We start from the raw sequence: 20,959 nt of genomic DNA on the forward strand, positions 1-20,959 counted from the left end.
AATAGAAGACAACCTAAGAAACAGGCCCCTTGAGAGTTTTGAGGGCAACTGTTGCAGGCACACACTGGTGTGATGTTATATATTATCAATATCTCCCTTTTACCATTACAACTACATTTTTCTGACCATAATTGGCATGACATTGGTACATAAGCCCCCCTTTCACCCAAAGTTAGGGTATAATAGCTCACAACGTCCAAGAGCAATCTGACTTGGGCTGTCGATCTACCATTGACAGAGTCTGACAATACATTGCAAACAAATAACATTTATATAGATTGGCAACTTCGGGGGCACCTTTCCAGGGTGCAAGCAAAAGTCATTTTATAGGTTGGGGGTTTTCCTCAATGCATGAGACATAGCATTACTCTTTATTGTCCAAACTGTTGAGAATAGCAGGCAACGAATGCTGGGAAGGTTCTGAGGTTTTGCTGTTGTTGGTGCTGCAGTCATTGTTTGTGTTTTCGTCTTGTACCTCTTCTGCTTCCACCTCCTCTGTGCTGTTAGTGGTGGCAATGGTGACGGGGACGCTGTTCTCAGAGTTGGCGTTAGTGGTGTTAGTACAGCTTTCTTCTTTGCTGCTGGCATCGGAGCACGTGAGGTCAGAGGTGTGGCCGTTGGTGGTAGCCACAGCAGAGTCCTCAGGAATGGCCACTGCGGCGTCTTCAGGCTCCACCTCCCTGACCTCTTCAGCGCGGCCGACTTCAGCCTCTGGCTGAGCAATACTGACGCCCACCGCTGCTGTTTCTGCTTCTGAGGTGATGACCACTGCCGCGCACTCGGCACCGACATCAACCGCAGCCTCGGTGCTGACTCCTGTCGCTTCCATCTCAGTGTCCACTTCAACTTCGGCCTCATCCTTTTCCCTGGCCTCGAAGCTGCTGTTGTTCTGTGGTGTGACGCCAGCTTCGGACTTGGTCTCATTCACAGACTCGCTGATGGCCTCTGCTGCAGCCTCAGAGGCTACCCCATCCACAGTCTGTTGTCCAGAGGGGACGATTTTCTCCTTGACCCTGTCGGTGTCTTCGGCGATGGCGTCTGTATTCTCTTTCTCCAGGGCTTGGGTGAAGTTAAATGCCTGAATGAGGCGAACAAGGTGTTTGACCTTCTCCAGCGAACCGTGCATTTCTTTCTGGCGAGCCAGGATGGTGTTTTTGGTCTCCATGCATTTCTATTTGGAGGGGTAAAACAGAGTTAAGCAGAAAGTTTGGACACAATTTAGAAAAGTTATAATTCACTGATTACCTTGTGGGGTATCCACTGTGACATTCACTTTTTACAGGTGCATGAATGCATTTCACTTGTATTTTTTGTTCAATTTCTTTCTGATGATACCGATTGGTGCAGGGGCTCTGCCGTTACTATGAAACTTACCGTTATAGAGTTGCTCAGCTGTTTGACCCTTTGTTCCAGATGCTCTCGTTCCAGCTTCAGCTCCGCACTCCACTTCATGAGCTTCTGTTTCTCCTCCTCTTTAGCTGCGGGGAAGTAGAAAGAATGGGTGACTTGGAGATTATTCTGGCTGACTCAAGACACCAATAGAACTTTCCTAGCAGTCAAGGTCAAGGTTTGTAACATGGCCTGAGGGAATAGTCTTTTCTGATTGAACAGCAGGTGTGCGTTAAAACCGTATAATGCACACATTGTTCGGCTGAAGTTTAATCACCGATCTAAATGAATGCGTTATCAGGCTGTAACTATAACAACATTAAAGAGCAGCAGCTTTGACAGAAACCCAAACTAGCTAATCCCATAGCCTGCTGTACCTGATATCGCTAGCTAGCCATGAACAAAGCGTAGGATACTAGTGTTGGGCGATGTGTACTCAAATATGACATCACGATGTGCACATCCAAACATCGCGATGGACGATGACCTCGTCCTATTGTGGTTTTAAAAATAAAAGCCTTATCCTATAAAATAGCCTACTGATCTTCATTATTTTATAGGCATACACTGTATTACTCAAGCAGTTACACGGTATTCATCGTCTTTTGATTAAGGTAGGCACACCTACCTTTTAATTACTAAACAATAACCGGGAATTTCATAATAATATTCTCCATCTTTAGGTAGGCCTATAGGCCTCTAGGTTTCAGGTCCCGTTGGCAAGTTTAGGTTCTGATTGGTTCTTTCTAGGTTGTCAGTCAATCTAAACCTGCCAATCAGAAATAGGCCTAAAGCTTGAAGTAGGGCCCTATGATTTCAGCGGACGGAATTGCGGAATTAGTTAGCCTAATAAAAATGGAATCAACCTTGCGTAATTTTCCACAATTTGCCTATAATTGATCAATTACATGGTAGCCATGGTAGCGTAGCTAACTAGTCAAAGCCCTATGGTCTCAATGTGGCGGTTTGCGCGGAGGAGAGTTGGAAGGTCATATTTGTCATGGAAAATAGGTAAAAAACCACACCTAATAATTAGGCTAATGCTATATTATTGTAACAGCACAGTATTTATTTTGCATTAGGCTAATAATGGTAGGCTAAATCATTTAGATAAAGACGGTCGAATCCGAAGGCGTAGGCCTAGTCTTATAATAGGCTAATGGAACATTACGCACGGGCTGTTGAACGGCATTGACAGAGATCGTGTTAATTTAGCTATAGGTAAATTCTTATCTGTTAATTTTTGCGACATAAAAATATGTTAATCTAATCATTTACATGAATGTTTAATTAAGCAGAAATAATGCTATATACTTAGAAACTCAGGTATAAGGCGCATGCCGCCTGCCTCTAGCTCCAGTTTACTGTTCTTCAAGAGGGACACAATATGGAAAATAACCCACAGGGACTAATTATTTGCACAAATATAATACTCAACTGTTCATTTTGACAGCCTAAGTGTTTAAAAAGTGCCCAGCAATTATTTTAACACGATGTAACAATGTTTTCTCAACCATCGTATTTGGCTATTAAACATCGGCGATGCCCAACCCTATAGGATACTGCATATTTGCTGTGCGACATATCAATTGTCCAGCTGTGCGACAAATCAATTGTCAAATCTTGCCAACAGACTGTTTATAACAGCCAGACACCTCATTGTCCCCTAATCAATAACTTTTATTTTCACATTGTGGTATATCACCGTCAGTCGTATCGTCATATTGCAGGGACAGGATGAGGGATAGCTAGGCTACAGTACCACGCATACTTGACATGAAAAAAGTGGCTGATTTGGGGATAATGAGATGTCTGGCAGCAGGCCGACCTTTCCACCATGCATTATGCAGTTTAAAGACCTTTCCACCATGCATTATGCGTTTTAAAGACCTTTCCACCATGCGTTATGCGGTTTAAAGACCTTTCCACCATGCGTTATGCGTTTTAAAGACCTTTCCACCATGCGTTATGCAGTTTAAAGACCTTTCCACCATGCGTTCTACGGTTTAAAGACCTTTCCACCATGCGTTATGCGGTTTAAAGACCTTTCCACCATGCGTTATGCGGTTTAAAGACCTTTCCACCATGCGTTATGCGGTTTAAAGACCTTTCCACCATGCGTTATGCGGTTTAAAGACCTTTCCACCATGCGTTATGCGGTTTAAAGACCTTTCCACCATGCGTTCTACGGTTTAAAGACCTTTCCACCATGCGCTATGCGGTTTAAAGACCTTTCCACCATGCGTTATGCGGTTTAAAGACCTTTCCACCATGCGTTATGCGGTTTAAAGACCTTTCCACCATGCGTTCTACGGTTTAAAGACCTTTCCACCATGCGTTATGCGGTTTAAAGACCTTTCCACCATGCGTTCTACGGTTTAAAGACCTTTCCACCATGCGTTATGCGGTTTAAAGGCACTTTGTGGAGGCAACCATTCTCCACTACACGTCAGGTGGTTCTTCACCTCCACGTGTGCCTTAAAACCGTATATATCACACCTACGAGTTGATTATCCCTTACTTATTTGGTCAGAAAGCGTGCCAGTCTTACCTTCTTTGTAAGCGATGTAGGAATGAACGATGGCCAGGGTTCCCGGCCAGGGAATTGCTTCTTCTTTTTTCAATATCTGAAGAGGGTAAAATTACCATTTACAAGGTGACTGTGACGTCAGGGTTTGAACTTGGCGTCGAAGAGAATGACCGTGCGGTCACCGTTTGGTGGTGTCAGGATGGACAAACAATGGAATCAGATGGGAGTGTGACGTGTCATCCTTCACTAACAAAATGGATGGGACATAAGCACATACAGTAAAACAATACCCAATCATGTTGAAGCTTACAAAGGATGGAACAGTTGTATCTTGATGTTGACATTAAGGCATAAGGGATAACTGATGGAGGTTTAAGGAAGGGGTATCCGTAGGACTGCGTGTCTCAGTTCTTAGGTTTCTGGGCCGCTGAATCGCTGGACTGCTAGGCCGTGTCCTTAACCATGACACAGGATTGGTAGGGCGGGTGCTGCGTTTACCTGGTCTTGACATTTTGGACAGATCCACATGCCTTTAGGAATGGTTTTCAGGGGTGGCTCCAGGCAGTCCAGGTGATATACACGCGAACACGTGTCACACATGAGCAACTGGCCACTGCGTCTGCACACAGTGCAGAAATCCTCATGGATGTCTCCCTGTCGGGAAGAATTGGACCAATCAGTTTCTTTGCCCCCCGTTTAGGCCCGTCCAATCAGCTGTGGAGAGGCAGGGCTTGGGGAGCTGCAATGTTTGTTAATTTCAGGACTCTTTTATCGAATTATGGCCTCTTCTTTGAGTTTTTGTTATGGTAAATTCTACTACATGAGGTTATAAGGGGTAAAGGCCACTTCAAAGGTCATTGTTGCTGGACTGCAAGTTTAAGTTCAAAAGACCCTGGTCAATTAACCTTGGAGGTTTAATGGGTTCAAAACTATCTTGCACTATTTATGAATAAAGCCAGGGACAACTTAGCAAGATGTCATGTTTTCCTGTTAAGGCACAGGTACACTGTTCACTTTGTAAGACTGCATCAGGAATGAAAATAATAAGATGGCATTATGGATCATAGAGTGGGAGAAAAACAAGCACATGTTTGTCAATGCCTTGAGAGGGGGGGGGGGTGAGACATGAATGACTGAGGTAACTGGGCCAACTGGACTCCGCTGATATACGATGGGGTTATAGCCTATGGGCAGCGCCATTGGCCTAACGAGGTAGGGGGGGGGGGCGGGGGTCAGGTAAGTCGAGATAGAGCCCCGGAGAGATCCAGGCTGCGTCTGCGTTCCCTCCAGCTACTTACATCCCCAGAGCTGGGGCTGGGCAGGGGGAGGAGAGTGTGGGGGTGGACGGGGAAGGGGAAGCCCCCCGTGTCGGGCCTCTCGGGGGCCGGGGAGCCAGTTTGACGGCTGGAGGGGGAGGTCGGGGTGTGGCTGCCCAGCTCTGGAACGCTGCTGTATTTGGGTGGGCGACCTGGGTGAAATGAGACAGACGAAAAAAGAAAAAAAGAAAGATGGAGTAGGGGGGAAAAACAAACAGACAAGTCGTCTGACCGACATACCTTGGAGAGGGAGTCCTCGTTGGCTAGCGTGTGAGGGGATGGGTGGGCGGTTTAGGGTGGAAAAGGAGGAGTAGGAGAAGCACAGAGAGCAGAGTTAGTGCAGTGAGAGACGAGCTACGTGCGAGCGGCCGGGGGGTTCGGAAGACGCAGAAGCTAAGAGAGAAAGTTCAGAAGCAGGTGGAGGTGAGCTGGCAGCCATTAGTGAAGGACTGGCCCGTCCTTCTTCAGCGGTGTGTGGTTAAGCTGCCCGACTCAATGGGTGACGCTCAGTGGAAATCAAAGCTTGTCAGATGTTATCATACCTGAAAATCGTTCCTGTGTGGTCTGACGATGAAATGCATAGGAACCTATACTTGAAAATACTCTCTAATACACTATATTCTCATTCATATAGGATAAAAACCTCTAGGTTTCTCCAAATGTCTAAGCAGTAGCTACAGACAACCAAGAACTTGGCATCATCCCAGACCTATTTTGTTGTATGAGCAAATCTGACATGCTATATACACACAGTGATGGAACAGAAAAGAGGAAAGCATTTCAAGGCTGAAGCGATCACTTTGTGGTTAGAGCAGTAGTCTCTGACCAAGTATTCGTACACGGCATGATTTGGTAAGTGAGCAAAGAGCGTTCGCCAGAAAGGTTTACAGGGAAGCGAGTTCTCCTTTCGTAGCATTTCCTAACATTCTCAAGTCAAAAGTGCATAAACAAGAACACAAACACGGATCGTCTAGACCGTCACGTTCGGTACGGAGCGACGTCCTTGGGCGCTAGAACAGGTGTGCGTGCAGGTGTGTCCAGTCTCCAGTGTAGACGTATATACTGACCTCTCTTCCTAGTGCCCTGGTGAAGAGGAGTGTTCAGGTAGGTCACTGCACTCTTTTTCCTCTGCAAGAACAACGGGAACAGTGTGCGCGAGAGAGAGAGAGAGAGAGAGAGAGAGAGAGGGGGAGAGAGAGGGAGAGACGCGCGCACAGGTGAGTGATTCCAGCTGTGATGTGATTGCGAGTCCACAGTTGAAGATGTGCAGTGGGAGTGTGGGTCGTTTATTCGGTACCTCGGGCTCAAACATGGCTCCGCTGTACACCGGGTTGGCTGTCGTCCTGCGCTTGCGCTCCTGTCTCCTGCTCTGGATTTCTGGAACCACACAACAGCGCAGGCAAAGGTCACCTCCATATAACCTTCTACGTTGCTCAACAAGGTTCACATGGGTAAATGCTAGGGATGCACCGATGCATCGGCCGAACATCGGCATCGGCCGATGTTAGCCTTGTTGACTGCCATCGGCCCATCGGCAAATAAAATGACATTCACCGATGGTAGTCGGCATCGGCCGGATTGTTATTTTAAACATCGGCATCGGCCCAGAATTTTGCAATCGGTGCATCCCTAGTAAATGCTGAGGGCTTTTACCTTCCAAGTGGTCATGAGTGACAAGTCCGAGCGACACCATGAAGGCAAGTTTCTAGGTACAAAAATGACAATGCATTAAGATGATTGGTTCTCATCATTTGACACGAAAGTGATACGAAATATGTATTTCTTAGATCCTCAAATGTAGGGTATTTTTATGAATACAAATAGCCAATACAGGATTACACATACAGTACGGAGAGTTGAAATTAGAGCTTCTTTTGTTCTTTCTGAACTCTTTACTCCGTACCGGTGGCATGCAAGGCACTACTGACTGTGAACAGTGAAGCGGACGCTCGAGCTCCAGTGTACCTGTGGGTTCTCCTCCCTCTTAGGCCTGGGAGCAGGAGACAGAGGAGGAGTGGAGGAGGAGGTGCTCACCAACAGCTTCTGTTCCGATCCCCCCTGAGCTTTAACAGTCTGGGAAACAGGGAATAAGCGCCGTTCACGACACAGAACCAAACAGGGGATGGCAGGAAGCCGCAGATCAAACAGAAGTGAACAAAAAATATTTTTTTTCTTTAGAAATGTCACTCTGGAGGAAGGAGCTTTCGCCCGTTGAAAACCCGAGCGCAACAACCCACCATGGTCCTGACCTTCGCGTCAGAGACAAGGCCGCTGATCTGGAGCGTCTGCGTGGGGGTAGCGAGGCGGGCGGCGGCGGCCGGCGTGGTAATGACGATGCCCGCCACGGGCCCGGAGGGCTGGCTCTTGGCGGCGGGGGCGCAGGGCTGGCCGTTGACGATGCGGACCTGGTGGACGGGGCCGGCGGGGGCGGACAGGGGGGAGGAGCTCAGCTTAGTGGTCAGCATCACCGGCCGCTGGATCAGCTGGGGCGCCGCCATCATGGGGGGCGGCGGCGCGGGGGCGATGGCCACGTTGTTAGGGGCGGAGGGCTTCGGCCGAACCTGGGCGGGAACGGACCAGAGGTCAATGAGTCGATTCCACTGGTCGCAGACAAGGGTCTACTGACTGGGCTCTTCACAAACGCAGGTTAAGGGGTCTGTCCAACGATAAGTACAGTAATGCCAATGTGAAGCCCTGAGATCCTCTCAAAGAAGGATGGATACCACTGCACGGCTGTCACTTACCAACAAACTCTACGTGAGTGAAAGTCAACGTTGCCAGTACAACTATTTTTGGAAATATCAACATGCTTAGTGTTACAAGTAATTTATTGTGAGCTAATACGTTTCTTGGATAAACGTACCAGCACAAGCACACAAAACCTTCCTAGCCAACAATACACCACAGCAAGGGTACTTCAGCCCATCCACAGAGAAAATATGCTTTGGGTCGTCTCCCTGGCAACCTGGAGTTACTGGCTGTTGAGCTGTGTGAGACCATTTGATTATAATTACTGTACATCTCTTAGGGATGTGCGCGGATAGTCGTTTATACGACTGCACAGCACAGCTTCTGCTAGTCGGTTGGGAAATACTAGTCAGTTGAACTAAATATAATATCTGACTCTGAACTGCTTATCCCGCTGAGCGAAGACCCACTTCTGTGGTGGCGCGGGACGGCCCAACGCTTCCCCAGACTATAGCAGCTTGCAGATCGCTACCTCTGTGTGCCTGGGACCTCAGTGCCAGACAGTCTTTCCAGCTGCAGGCCTGATTTTGAATCGTCGCAGGTCCCGTCGGTCACCAGACCACGTTCACATGCTGATTTTTCTGAACAAGAATGTGTGGTTTGAGTGAGCCTAGCCCTGGTCCCTGCTGTAGGCTATTGGGCCTGTAATCATGTGTGCTCTGCGCTGTCCCAGGCCTACACCGTTTATTCAAACGGATCTTTAACATTCGCAACCACCTGATATTATTGAAATTAAATGAAATTAGTTGGTGGTCAGCTCAAATTAGACTATTCTGCAGTATCAAATTTTTTTTTTGCCTAGGCCAGCCTACACCAGGCCTAACGAACACTTCCCCAAATGTACAATTCATTAGTCTTTTTTTTTTTGCACAGTAGACCTGGTCTATTATTTCGATTATGCACTGTTTTTACATTATTCTTTGCGTATTTGTTGTGGACCATTGAATACATTTGTCTTCAAAACATTTCCTCTGACATCCGCGGTATTTAACTTATGCTATTCAATGATAATGGGTGCACATTGCCACTAATGTGTGCTCACATTAACATTTGTGTAAATGCAGTCTAATAATTTGGTTTGTGAAAGTCAAGACTCGTTGGAAATCTGTGCAACTATGACTAGCCAGCCTATTCACGCTCGCTTTCCCAGCCTAATTTCCGAGTTGAATTCTGGAGAAGGCAGACCATTAAATTAGCAAAATAGTTTATACATTCCAAAAAAGGGGCAATTGTCACAAAGTACCCCCCCATTTTAAATTGGCAAACAAGACGAAGAGCGAGTTATTGAGAAGCCCATCCTGTGCAACGAGCGCAAATTGGCTGTGGCTGAGTGGTTGGTTAGATAGATAAACTTTATTGCAGACACAGATCCATATAAAAAATACACGTTACGAGTTCGACTAGTCGTATAGTCAGTTACAAAACCACCGTCTGGTCAGCGGTGAAAATAGTCGCTGTGCACATCCCTAACATCTTTGACAGGAATGGGAATGTTACAATGAGGAGGCACTTTGTTGAAGGGCAGGGTGGACAATACAAAGACTACAAGGAGAACCCAAGAAGGACTACAAGACCCAGAAAGGACTACAGGGCCCAGTGCCCAGTGGCATTACTCAGCTTAACGGAGTAGACACCACACAGGTTACACACTGAGGGTTAAAAACACAAACAGCCAAAAACACAAAACAATGAAGCTGCAGAAAAAAAAACATGTTTTCACAACCAAGAGAAAGACATACACAAAAACGTCAGCCAGGAAAAGTCATCAACAACACAGACTAGAAATTATCTTCACGTGTCAATCAGAAAGCAAAACAGGACAGGAGGAGAGGACATGAAAGAAAGCAGCACAAGGCAAACGGCAGGCTATCTTTAGCGCCATGTAGCCAGCCAGCCTGTTCCAGGAACACATCTGTGCGCACACTGTCGCCCTCTAGTGGTGCCTGGCTGAAATGCCTGAAGTGGCCACTCACACACTGATTGGTGGGGATTAGGGTTGGGGGGCAGGTCTTACTGGGACGCACCTGTGGTTGAAAGGTGGGTCGAGGCGTCAGTCTAGGAGGAGGGACAAACTGAGGAACTTTGATAGGCTGGGTGGAGGAGGTGGTGGTGGCCTGCACCGGAGACAAAACCACATCAGACACCGCATCTCTACGGCAGGGCATCTGAGGACATCCCATTCTCAAACTCTCCAAGCCTACACGTCGTTTCCCCCCGAGGGATACTCAGGAATATCACTGACTTCAAAGGGCCACCACACCACAGCCTCCAAACAGTTCCAAATGAGAAGAGAGGGTTGTTTTTCTTATTCTTTTTTTAACAAGCATGGTCTACTTGAACCATGCAGAATCCCATTACAATAAATATGATACAGCATACAATGTATTTTCAATCAGCATTGTATTTAAAAGACAGAAATACATGATGAAAGAAGGACCCAGAATTCATTGATCTGGGCCTGACAACTCTAGCTATTAATACTACCCAAGAGGACACGTTGAAAAGGTTGAACAGGAGAATGAGGACAGAGATGAGAGGATTTTAAAAGGAAACAAAGAAAAGACACTTACTACAACTGCGTTCTTGGATACCAGCCGCACTGGCTCAGAGCCCTGATTGGTCAACTTGCTGGCCACTTGAAGGTTGATTGGTGCGTTCTGGGAGTCGGTGGGCTTGGGGGCGGCGCTGATGGCAGTGACCATGGCGACGGTGGGGCGCTGCGGTACGAGGGAGGCGGGCATGGCGGGCAGGGCGGCAGCTTTCAGCACTAGAGGTAGAGTCTTAGTGGTGATGACCGGCGTGACGGTCAGCGTCTTCTGTCACAGGGAGGGAGAGGGGGAGGGAGGGAGGGAGAGGGGGAGGGAGGGAGGGAGAGGTGGAGGGAGGGAGGGAGGGAGGGAGGGAGGGAGGGAGGGAGGGAGGGAGGGAGGGAGGGAGGGAGGGAGAGATGACCAAAACACAACATGAACACATAACCACACCGGTACAAAAGACCGTGGCCGTCTCAAGTACTTCCACTACTGTTAAGGCTGTAAAGTACATGTGTCCCTATTGTAGTAATTCCAATGCTTGTTAAACTAAGACGTTATTATTATACAGTAATATCGCTAAAATGTTGAGTGCTCCCAAGCGCACACGGGGACTCTGCACTGACCCCCACCCCTCCAACAAGTTGGCCGGGGGAACCGTCAGCCAATCCTATCGGCCGAGTCGTTTCCTTTAGCCGCCAAGGCCACCCGGGTCAACAAGACTGCAGCATGGCGCCGACTGACCTAAGCGGCTCTGATTATATCAAAGCACCACAGGAAACCAGCCAGCCGAGCACTCCCCATCTCGCTGAGAGCAGGAGATAAATCCCAGGGGCATGATGGGAGAATTTACACCAGAACTTGGCGTACTAGCGACAATATAGAATACAACATTTAGGACAGAACTGAAAATACAGGATGTGAGTTTCCGTTCGCCGTACCTGCTGCAGGCCCAGGGGCGGTGTGGGCGGGGCCTGTAGGGTCAGGGTCGGTGTGGGCGGGGCCTGCAAGGCCTGGGCGGTGGGGATCTGGAGGACGTGCTGCTTGTCTGCGGCCGGCTGCACCTGCAGGACCTTGGCCTCCGGCTCCTGTTTGACCAGCAGGTCCTTCCTCAGCTGCTCCACCACCTTTTTCTGGAGGAGGGAGGGGGAGAGAGACCGCGGGAGAGACGTGTGAGGAGAGACGGATGAAGGGAGAGGTGAGTAGGAGGAGAGGATGGCAGAGAAGAGGGCCAGGGTAACAGGAGGATGAGAGAGAGAGAGAGAGAGAGAGAGAGAAGAGGGAATGAGGGAGGGATGAACAGGTGACATAAACAACTGTAGTTCACAGTATCCTAGAAGTATTCTATATAGGGTTGCAAATTTCAAGGAATTTCATTAATCGATAACTGTTAACCTTAACAAACAACAGTCGATTAATTGATAAGAATGTCCCGCGCCGGACTGCGCTTTGCACGCTTAATTTTTGTCTTTTGCTGTGTTGTTGAAATTTCCCGGCATCCCAATTAGCCTTCACTACATGGCGTGGCGCCCTCATGTCCAGTCATCCTAAATCATGATTACATTTCATGCAACTCCCGTTGATATTTTCATTCCAAAAAAAAAAAATCAGTTCCATTAACACGCAATTAATCGAGTAACCAAATCTTACTTGAGTAAATTCTTATCAGCAATTAATTGATAGTCGATTAACTATTAACATCCCTAATTCTATACTACTATCCAGCGTGCTTATCTGGGCAATGCGGAAGCTGAAGCTAAATTTCAGTTTGTTCCAAATGGACGATAAAAGCTTTTGGATTATGAACTTAACATGACAACATCCTTTCAGACAGAGAGAGGCTGATAAAATGTCCCCTTGCTACTTCCGCTTAAAAGCAGCCCTTTTCTTCTGGCCTCCCCGTCTTCCTCATGTTCTGAAGTCTCGTGTGACATTTGCTTTCATTTCAAATCAAAACCACTTCTCTGGCTTCGATATGATGCGGGCTCATGACCTTTTCGCCTTGACAACAGCCCCAAGTTCTCATGAGAGCAAAAGAGTAAATTAGCATTCAAGGCGCTGCCAAATAATGTCATTTCATTCTATTGCTACACAGAAACACAGGCACAGTCCTGACACGGGGAATTAGACTGTAGAGGAGAATATGAGGACCTGGGGAGTCGGAGAGCCGTGCTCTGCTCGCTGGCCTGCCCTGTAAATATTTACCAAAGCTAACAGGATTAGCATTGGATATGCATTTACTGAGGTGAAACCAATTGTGCGCTGCTAGCCTGGGGCTAACCGCACCGTCGCTCTTTGGGGAGCTAAAAGACAGGGAAAAAAAGTGTGTACTTCCAGCTGCTTCTCTTTGCTTTGCTCATCATATTATCTGCAGTCGACATAAAAGCCTTTCATTTTGTATGTAGAGGTTTGGCTCTAGAGAGAGTGGGAGGGGGGGAGGGAGAGAGAGAGAGCGGGAGGGGGAGAGAGAGAGAGAGAGAGAGAGAGAGAGGGAGGGGGAGAGAGAGAGAGAGAGAGAGAGAGAGAGAGAGAAAGAGACTCTCTTAATGTGGGTTTTCAGGGCTCGTGCAAATAGGAGATTCAGCAAATCTCTGCCTCTGCCTCTCATGCTCCAGCCTGTTGGCAGTTTTGTGGAGCTCGAGCGTTCTCTCTCTCTCCCAGACCCAGGCCAGGGGAAATCTGGTTGGCTGCTCTTGGCCAAGAAGCCAATTTCCATGTTAATCAAGAGTCATTTAAAAAGCAGTGGGGTGGGGTGATTTACTGTGTTTGTGCTCTTTAGGGGACCTGGCAGGAGGGGGACTCTAAATACTGCTAATCAAACAGGCTAGGGACCCAGCCTAACATCTCTCCTTCAGTCTGCTTCTCAACTCCACCATATCAGTGGGGGGAAAAAGGACCGTTCTCAGCCCCTCTTTCAGAAAAGGAGGAGGGGGGAGGAGGAGAGAGGATGGATACAAGTACCAGCCCCGTGAAAGAGGCGATGCTGAGAGATGTGATTGAAGCGGGGCTCTTGTGTGGGCACTTCAGAGCCGAGGCTGGAGCTGCTTCTGGCCCTTTGTTGCCCCCCACCCCCACCCCCCACCCCCCCACCCCAGCAGAGGAAGCAGAGCTGGGCTCAGCTGGAGGTTGGGAGGGGGCACTTATCTGGCCCTGGGAAGCGGGGATCGACGCATAGCGCGGAAACGGCCGTCTCCCGCCAGCCCGTTCCGTCTCCCTCACAACCGGGGACTCGCGGTGACTGTCACGTCATGTGGTGTCAGCCTGCATCCCGACTCTGCTAACAGAGTTATATTCGCGGTGCGTCGGCCCCGCGCGGCGTTAGCGTTAGAAACTGAGGTTGACGTTCGCCGTCTCAGTCGTTCAGCTGAGATGGACTGTGCTCGGTTTAGCAGCGTGCATGTCTGGGCTCGGCGCCTGGAAGGTGATAGGGAAAGCAGAGACACACCTGCACACACACACACACTCACACTCTCACACTCACACACAGTAGTTGATTACGCTCCAGAAATTGCTTCATCCAATTCTTATTCAGGCCTGTTGCTGGGTAACACAATCACTGACACTTTCCAGAGGATAGGAGGACTATGGTCTCATCCCATTTCGGCCCCTGGGCCCTAGCCTAGAACATTGGTGGCGATAGAAAGGGCGTGACGTGAGTAAGCCATGTGTCAAATCTAGTTCCGACTTCCCTCTCTGCTTGGCTGGCAGGACAACATACAGTCCAATCCCCTCAGACTCCCATAAGTCACATCTCCACAACCTGACCTGATGTGGGGCTAACAAACAAAAACAAACACTGCAACAATAGCAAAGACGGTGAAGTGGTCAAGAGCTGGGAAGGTAAAACCTTTAAAAAGCCCGTGGAGTGAGAGGGCCCATAAAGATTCCAGTTTCAGTTGGTTGATTAGTCGACTTGTTGATTTGATTTTGGTGTTGTTGATTTGGTTTTGTCCGTTTGTTACCACGTGTCAGAGCGCCATCCGTGGTTCTGATAGCTTTCTCTATGAATCTCTACTTTGCCAATACAATAGCCTACCTAACTAATTCAACTGTAAAATCCAACATATCATCAGTAAAATATATAAATGTACATATGCCTAATGGTGTGTGTGTATTCATAACTAATAACTAGCGTGCACTATAGGGCCAGTCATAATAGCTTGCACTGGGGCCCATCGTGACTATGTTACACCACTGACAGGCCATATTCATAAGAACCACAGAAGCCTTCTGCATGTCTGACGTGTTTGGGGTGGTCTGTTCTCCTAACAGGGGCCTGTTCTAGCTGTCCAGAGACACAGGCAGAGGAGGAAGGGTTTTTCTCCTTGAAATGGGAATTCCCACATCATGAGCTCAGCAAGAAACCATCCTCTCCAAGCGCTCCGACTCGTCAAAACCTGTCCGTGTTCGTCTACAGGTTTCCTCATTTTTTCAACTGCCGTTTGAAAGAACTCAAGATAATCGAGTTCAACACCAGATAAACAGGTAATTACAACAACAAGAACAAATGATCAGAATTTTTTTTTTTTTTTAAGTTATTCCTAGCTGATAGCCCTCAGCCAGATATCAGAGTAAAACAAATCAAACCCAAATGTCAATCGGTTGTGGAAAATAAAAGCTTGCCAGACAAGCAGCTCCTTAAAAATGCAGTCACTCAAATCCCAGTTCCTTTTATATACACTTTAGAGAGAATGATCCCACAGTGTGTCACAACCAACACTGATTAGTCAGCTCCTTGGACTGGAAGGAGTGAGTAGCAGCAGGAGGATTTGGCTGAAGTGTCTTAAGAGTAGGAAGAATAATGCTGACACAGCCTGAGTATGTTGAGGTGTAGTATGTTGAGGTGTAGTATGTTGAGGTGTAGAGCGCCTTCAAAAGAATGCTTTTCAGCCTCAGAGCCTCTTATCACAAGACATTACACTGTGTGTGTTCTATTTATATGCCCATAAACATAGATCTAGTTCAGAGTTAAGAGGATTGCAAATGTTTTATCAGCAATTCACCCACTGTCCCAACAACTGACATCAATGATACATTATAAATTATACATTCTAAATTCCAACTCACAAAATCCAATGATGAAATAGTTTCAAACATGTATCACGGTGTACAAATTCACTTGAGACGAAACACCCAGTTACTTGCATATGTAAATAAAATAAAAAAGCAAAAAAAAAAAAAAAAGCATCAGGTGTATGTGCGTTCATATGTAGGGCAGATTGGAACACCCTTCTGTCAACACGGAGTCCTGAAATACCTGCTTCTCGCTGAGTGCAGTGATCTTGGCTTGAAGTTCATGGAGCTGTTTCTTCAGGTCGGCATTCTACAGAAGGAGAGCACAGGCAGTCAGGGTCTGGGTGGATAACTTTCATTATCCCCCCCCCCCCATTAAACATGATTAATTTAAAGTGGAGAAAACATTCATTTTCTCTGCTTTCAGGTCTGGGTAGTTAGAATGATCACCCGTCTTTAGAGGTCTCCGATCCAATTATATTGATCTGGACCCCAGCGCATCAACATTCTCACATGGCATTTCACCTACCCCGAACCAGCTGAGCCATACTAAAGAGGAACGTACCCCGAACCAGCTGAGCCATACTAAAGAAGAAACGTACCCCGAACCAGCTGGGCCATACTAAAGAGGAAACGTACCCCGAACCAGCTGAGCCATACTAAAGAGGAAACGTACCCCGAACCAGCTGAGCAATACTAAAGAGGAAACATACCCCAAACCAGCTGAGCCATACCCCGAACCAGCTGAGCCATACTAAATAGGAAACGTACTCCAAACCAGCTGAGCCATACTAAAGAAGAAACTTACCCCGAACCAGCTGAGCCATACTAAAGAGGAACGTACCCCGAACCAGCTGAGCCATACTAAAGAAGAAACGTACCCCGAACCAGCTGAGCCATACTAAAGAGGAAACGTACTCCGAACCAGCTGAGCCATACTAAATAGGAAACGTACTCCGAACCAGCTGAGCCATACTAAAGAGGAAACGTACCCAGAACCAGCTGAGCAATACTAAAGAGGAACGTACCCCGAACCAGCTGAGCCATACTAAATAGGAAACGTACTCCAAACCAGCTGAGCCATACTAAAGAATAAACGTACCCCGAACCAGCTGAGCCATACTAAAGAGGAACGTACCCTGAACCAGCTGAGCCATACTAAAGAAGAAACGTACCCCGAACCAGCTGAGCCATACTAAAGAGGAAACGTACCCCGAACCAGCTGAGCCATACTAAAGAGGAAACGTACCCCAAACCAGCTGAGCCATACTAAAGAGGAAACGTACCCCAACCAGCCGAGCCATACTAAAGAGGAAACGTACCGTGAACCAGCCGAGCCATACTAAAGAGGAAACGTACGCCGAACCAACCGAGCCATACTAAAGAGGAAACATACCCCGAACCAGCTGAGCCATACTAAAGAGGAAACGTACCCCAAAGCAGCTGAGCCATACTAAAGAGGAAACGTACCCCAAACCAGCCGAGCCATACTAAAGAGGAAACGTACCCTGAACCAGCCGAGCCATACTAAAGAGGAAACATACCCTGAACCAGCTGAGCAATACTAAAGAGGAAACGTACCCTGAACCAGCTGAGCCATACTAAAGAGGAAACGTACCCTGAACCAGCTGAGCAATACTAAAGAGGAAATGTACCCTGAACCAGCTGAGCAATACTAAAGAGGAAACGTACCCCAAACCAGCTCAACCATACTAAAGACGAAACGAATGAAAGCAGAACACATTACACTCCTGTTCTGATAAAAGAACTGCTGGGAACTTGATCATCCCTTCGCATTTATCATCTCACCATGAGGAGACTCACTGGAATTGTTGTTCAGTGATATGAGACCCTTTTTTTTTTTTACATCAAATGTGACCACAGAAAAGCTAGAGCAAAATTGTGTTTTTTTTTTTTAGAGGTTACAATGTCGATATATAAGTCTTTACCTGTGGGTCTTGTTTCATCTGGGCAACCAGTTTCTGTGAAAGGAGAGAAGAAGAAAATGTTGATGAGAAAGCCCATGGATACAGTGACATCTACAGGATAAACCTTGAACTGCAGTCCAACCAGTGCACCTGTCCCATATGCAGTCGTGATGGGGACCTCCAAATAGTTTTAACTAGCATCCTTCTCAATGAAATGTAGAACGCTGACTATGCAAAAGCACTTAAATCTGGATGTCGCTAGACATACCATCCACACAAAATAGAGATTGGGCTACTTAGGGTAGAAATATGAGAACCCAAATATGTAGAAATTACTACCACAGTCAGAGGTCATTACAAACACTGAAGACCGGTGACTACTCTAACAGTGTGCTCCCTCTGAACCCAACACAGAACGAAAAGAAGGAAAACAGTCTTCAACACAGTGCCAATACCAACAGACTGGCATCCAAAAAACATCAAAGCTCAATACCGCTGTGGCCGAAACATGGAGAGAACACAAGAAACATGGAGAGAACTTGAGGAACATGGAGAGAACATGAGGAACATGATAAACATGGAAAGAACATGAGAGACACGGAGAGAACATGAGAAACACGGAGAGAACATGAGAAATATGGAGAGAACATGAGAAACATGGAGAGAACATGAGAAATATGGAGATAACATGAGAAACATGGAGAGAACATGAGAGACACGGAGAGAACATCAGAAACACGGAGAGAACATGAGAAACATGGAGAGAACATGAGAAACATGGAGAGAAAATGAGGAACGTGGAGAGAACATGAGAAATGTGGAGAGAACATGAGAAACGTGGAGAGAACATGAGAAACGTGGAGAGAACATGAGAAACATGGAGAGAACATGAGGAACATAGAGAGAACATGAGAAACATGGAGAGAACATGAGAACTGGGTGCTGCTCTGTGAGAAGAACCGGACCGGGGGCATTATTACTAAGCAACAGGCTGGCCTATCAAAGCGCTGATGCCAGGTCTACTGGCCGTGGCTGACCACTCCCCTAGGAGATCGAAGCTTGCTCAATGTGCTGAGTCTGATTCTGGGACATTAGAGGCTGAGCCCACTGGAAGATATTGGCTCCGCCTCCGATATACAAGGTGGATGAGATCATGAGAGAGCACCACGTGAACTGAGAAGCTCCAAACACAGTCACACCTACAGACTAATAATAATGGAGTGTGTTGTAAAGCATAAAAGAAAATTGCAGTTAAAATGTCAATTCCATCCATTACAGTTTAGGTGAAATATTTTCCTACCTGATGGACTTGTATTTCCACTTTCAGAGCCTCCTGTAATGTTTGTAATTCCATCATTGGTCCAGACAGTCTGCCAGTCAGTCCAGGGAAACGTTCAGCCTGTGTAATCATTATGGGGAATGCAACAACAACCTTGACTGAACACCCATTCAATTTAGACAGATTACTTTAAAATGAATGACAAGTATTCTCCATCACATACTAACTACTAGGGACACATTTGTGCAGGATTGACAAAAGTTGCACTGACTGACTAGACATGAAAACATCACTAGGAGGAAGCCTATATGGGATTTCTATATCATATTTCTTCAGGGGATTTTGTCCACTGCATAGTTATGTCGGGTACAAACCATGGCAACAAAGCAGTGTTATATAAATGTGGGCCTACACCCAGTCACAAGAGAAATTCCAAATTCAAATGTAATTATTTTCATTTATTTATTTAATATAAAAATAAAACGTTTTTTTAGTTTTTGTATCTCAAAAACATTATTTATGTTATGAGCTTGACTACAAAGCCTGAGATTGGCAGGAACTGAACCTATCTTTAATACATGGTCAAAATGGTACCACTTGGTAACAATTACATAGTAATAACACTGTACCATTTCCTACCAGTAGCTAGTTACTCATGAGTCACGACCTTCTCATTTACAGCTCTCCTCATGATTGATAAAGTCGTGACTGGATGTGAAAATGAACTCCACTCTACCTTCACACCGTCTCCAGGGTGAATACCATCCAACTGAAGCATTAAAGAGCCGCTGTACACAGAACAAAACAAGGTTATAGTACTTAAACATATCCAATATCACTTGGCAACATGAAGAAATAAGGACATGTGGTTATGGTTCTTCCTTCTGCCAACACGCACTGCTGACCCTGAACACAACTGAGCCCCCTGACAGATTTGAGAGGTGACCGTAATTATGATGTACATCTGCATAAAGTTTAATGATTCAAAAGGAAAGAGGCTACTAATGTTACTCTCCCGAAGGGGCAGCAGAGCAATCTCCTTTGTGGAACATAATGCAACATCAAACGAGCCAATAATTCTGTCTTCAGAGTTGGGATTTTTTTACTCCGGCATGCAAGAGGGTCAATAACTTGCAAATGACAAGCACAGTGCCTTGACAGACTAAGCCAAAGTTAACAAAAGCAAAGCATCCATTTAGCTGGTTTCGAAGCGCAACATTTAATAAACAGCGAGGCCTGAGAAAATAGCAGCTCTGCCTGAGGCAATTTTACAGCCGTCCAGTCCGATTGATTTCCGGACCAAGGCTGCATGCCAAGAGAACAATTACAACTGGGGCCGTTGCTGGACTCACCACCTGGCAGTGAGACTGGTCTCTCCACAACTCTCTGATTTCCTGCAAGCCAGGAGAAACAGACCGCCTGTCACACCAGAGCCCACTAGTCTCTAAGGCCATTCAGCGTGGCACGACCTCCTTCAGTGTTGAAGAAACATCCCAGCAACATCGCCAAGGTCACATGTAAGGTGACAGCATTACAGAGAACAAGGTCACATGTAAGGTGACAGCGTTACAAAGAAGGCCATTTGGCGCATCATGGACACCACAGACAGGAAACGTGTGCTCCAATTCACAACTGAATACTGATGATGACTGGGGTGTGCAGTCGGTCACTTACTATAGGTCTATACAAATTCATGTAGTCTAATTTGTTTAAGTCGATTTGGATAAAAGTGTTGGCTAAATGACAAATGTAAAAATGTAACATGGTTTGCATAAACATATGTTGTGACATAGAACAGGCTAATAGTTGCTGTTTACTATTTTAGTGAGCCAAAACCTAATAGGCCTACTAGCCAGTCCCTGCTATCTTAGTCACAGGCTCCTCAGAAGGGCCCATTTCCCATTTGTGTGTTCATGAGCTTTTAAGTCGTTTTGTGTGTTCATGAGCTTTTAAGTCGTAATGTGGGAAGAACATGAACGCTACAAAGATGATGCGTATTTTATTGCTCAAGAGTGTTTAAACAACAGCTGTTTCCAGTTTTTGCGAGACAACGAAGAGCAAAGGATTCCCAAAACCACTAAAATATTGACATTGCAAGCGCTGTGATTGGCCACCCGTGTCATAAAACGCAGAAGACGACCAACCATTTTTTCTGGTTACCACTTTGGCAAAAGTTAAGGAGTTTTTCAGTAAAATATTTTAAATGTTTATTAGCAACACCAAGCTGT

General features: G+C 46.6%; 1 protein-coding gene across 1 annotated transcript; it reads right to left on the reverse strand.

Moving 5' to 3' along the window:
* On the reverse strand, window positions 1-19,512 carry phf21ab (PHD finger protein 21Ab). Its single transcript, XM_084450615.1, has 17 exons — window positions 19,468-19,512; window positions 18,753-18,851; window positions 17,474-17,506; window positions 15,769-15,834; window positions 11,453-11,644; window positions 10,548-10,799; window positions 10,008-10,097; window positions 7,485-7,796; window positions 7,201-7,308; window positions 6,889-6,940; window positions 6,533-6,612; window positions 6,303-6,363; window positions 5,218-5,387; window positions 4,418-4,573; window positions 3,941-4,016; window positions 1,375-1,478; window positions 1-1,171 (listed from the first exon to the last, which is right to left on the reverse strand). Exons 1-17 carry the CDS (start codon window positions 19,507-19,509, stop codon window positions 365-367), a joined length of 2,700 nt encoding a protein of 899 aa, XP_084306741.1. The 5' UTR covers window positions 19,510-19,512; the 3' UTR covers window positions 1-364.
* Window positions 19,513-20,959: the final 1,447 nt, after the last annotated feature.

The sequence above is a fragment of the Borostomias antarcticus genome (assembly GCF_949987555.1).
Source record: "Borostomias antarcticus genome assembly, chromosome: 16".
Classification (NCBI taxonomy): Eukaryota; Metazoa; Chordata; class Actinopteri; order Stomiiformes; family Stomiidae; genus Borostomias; species Borostomias antarcticus.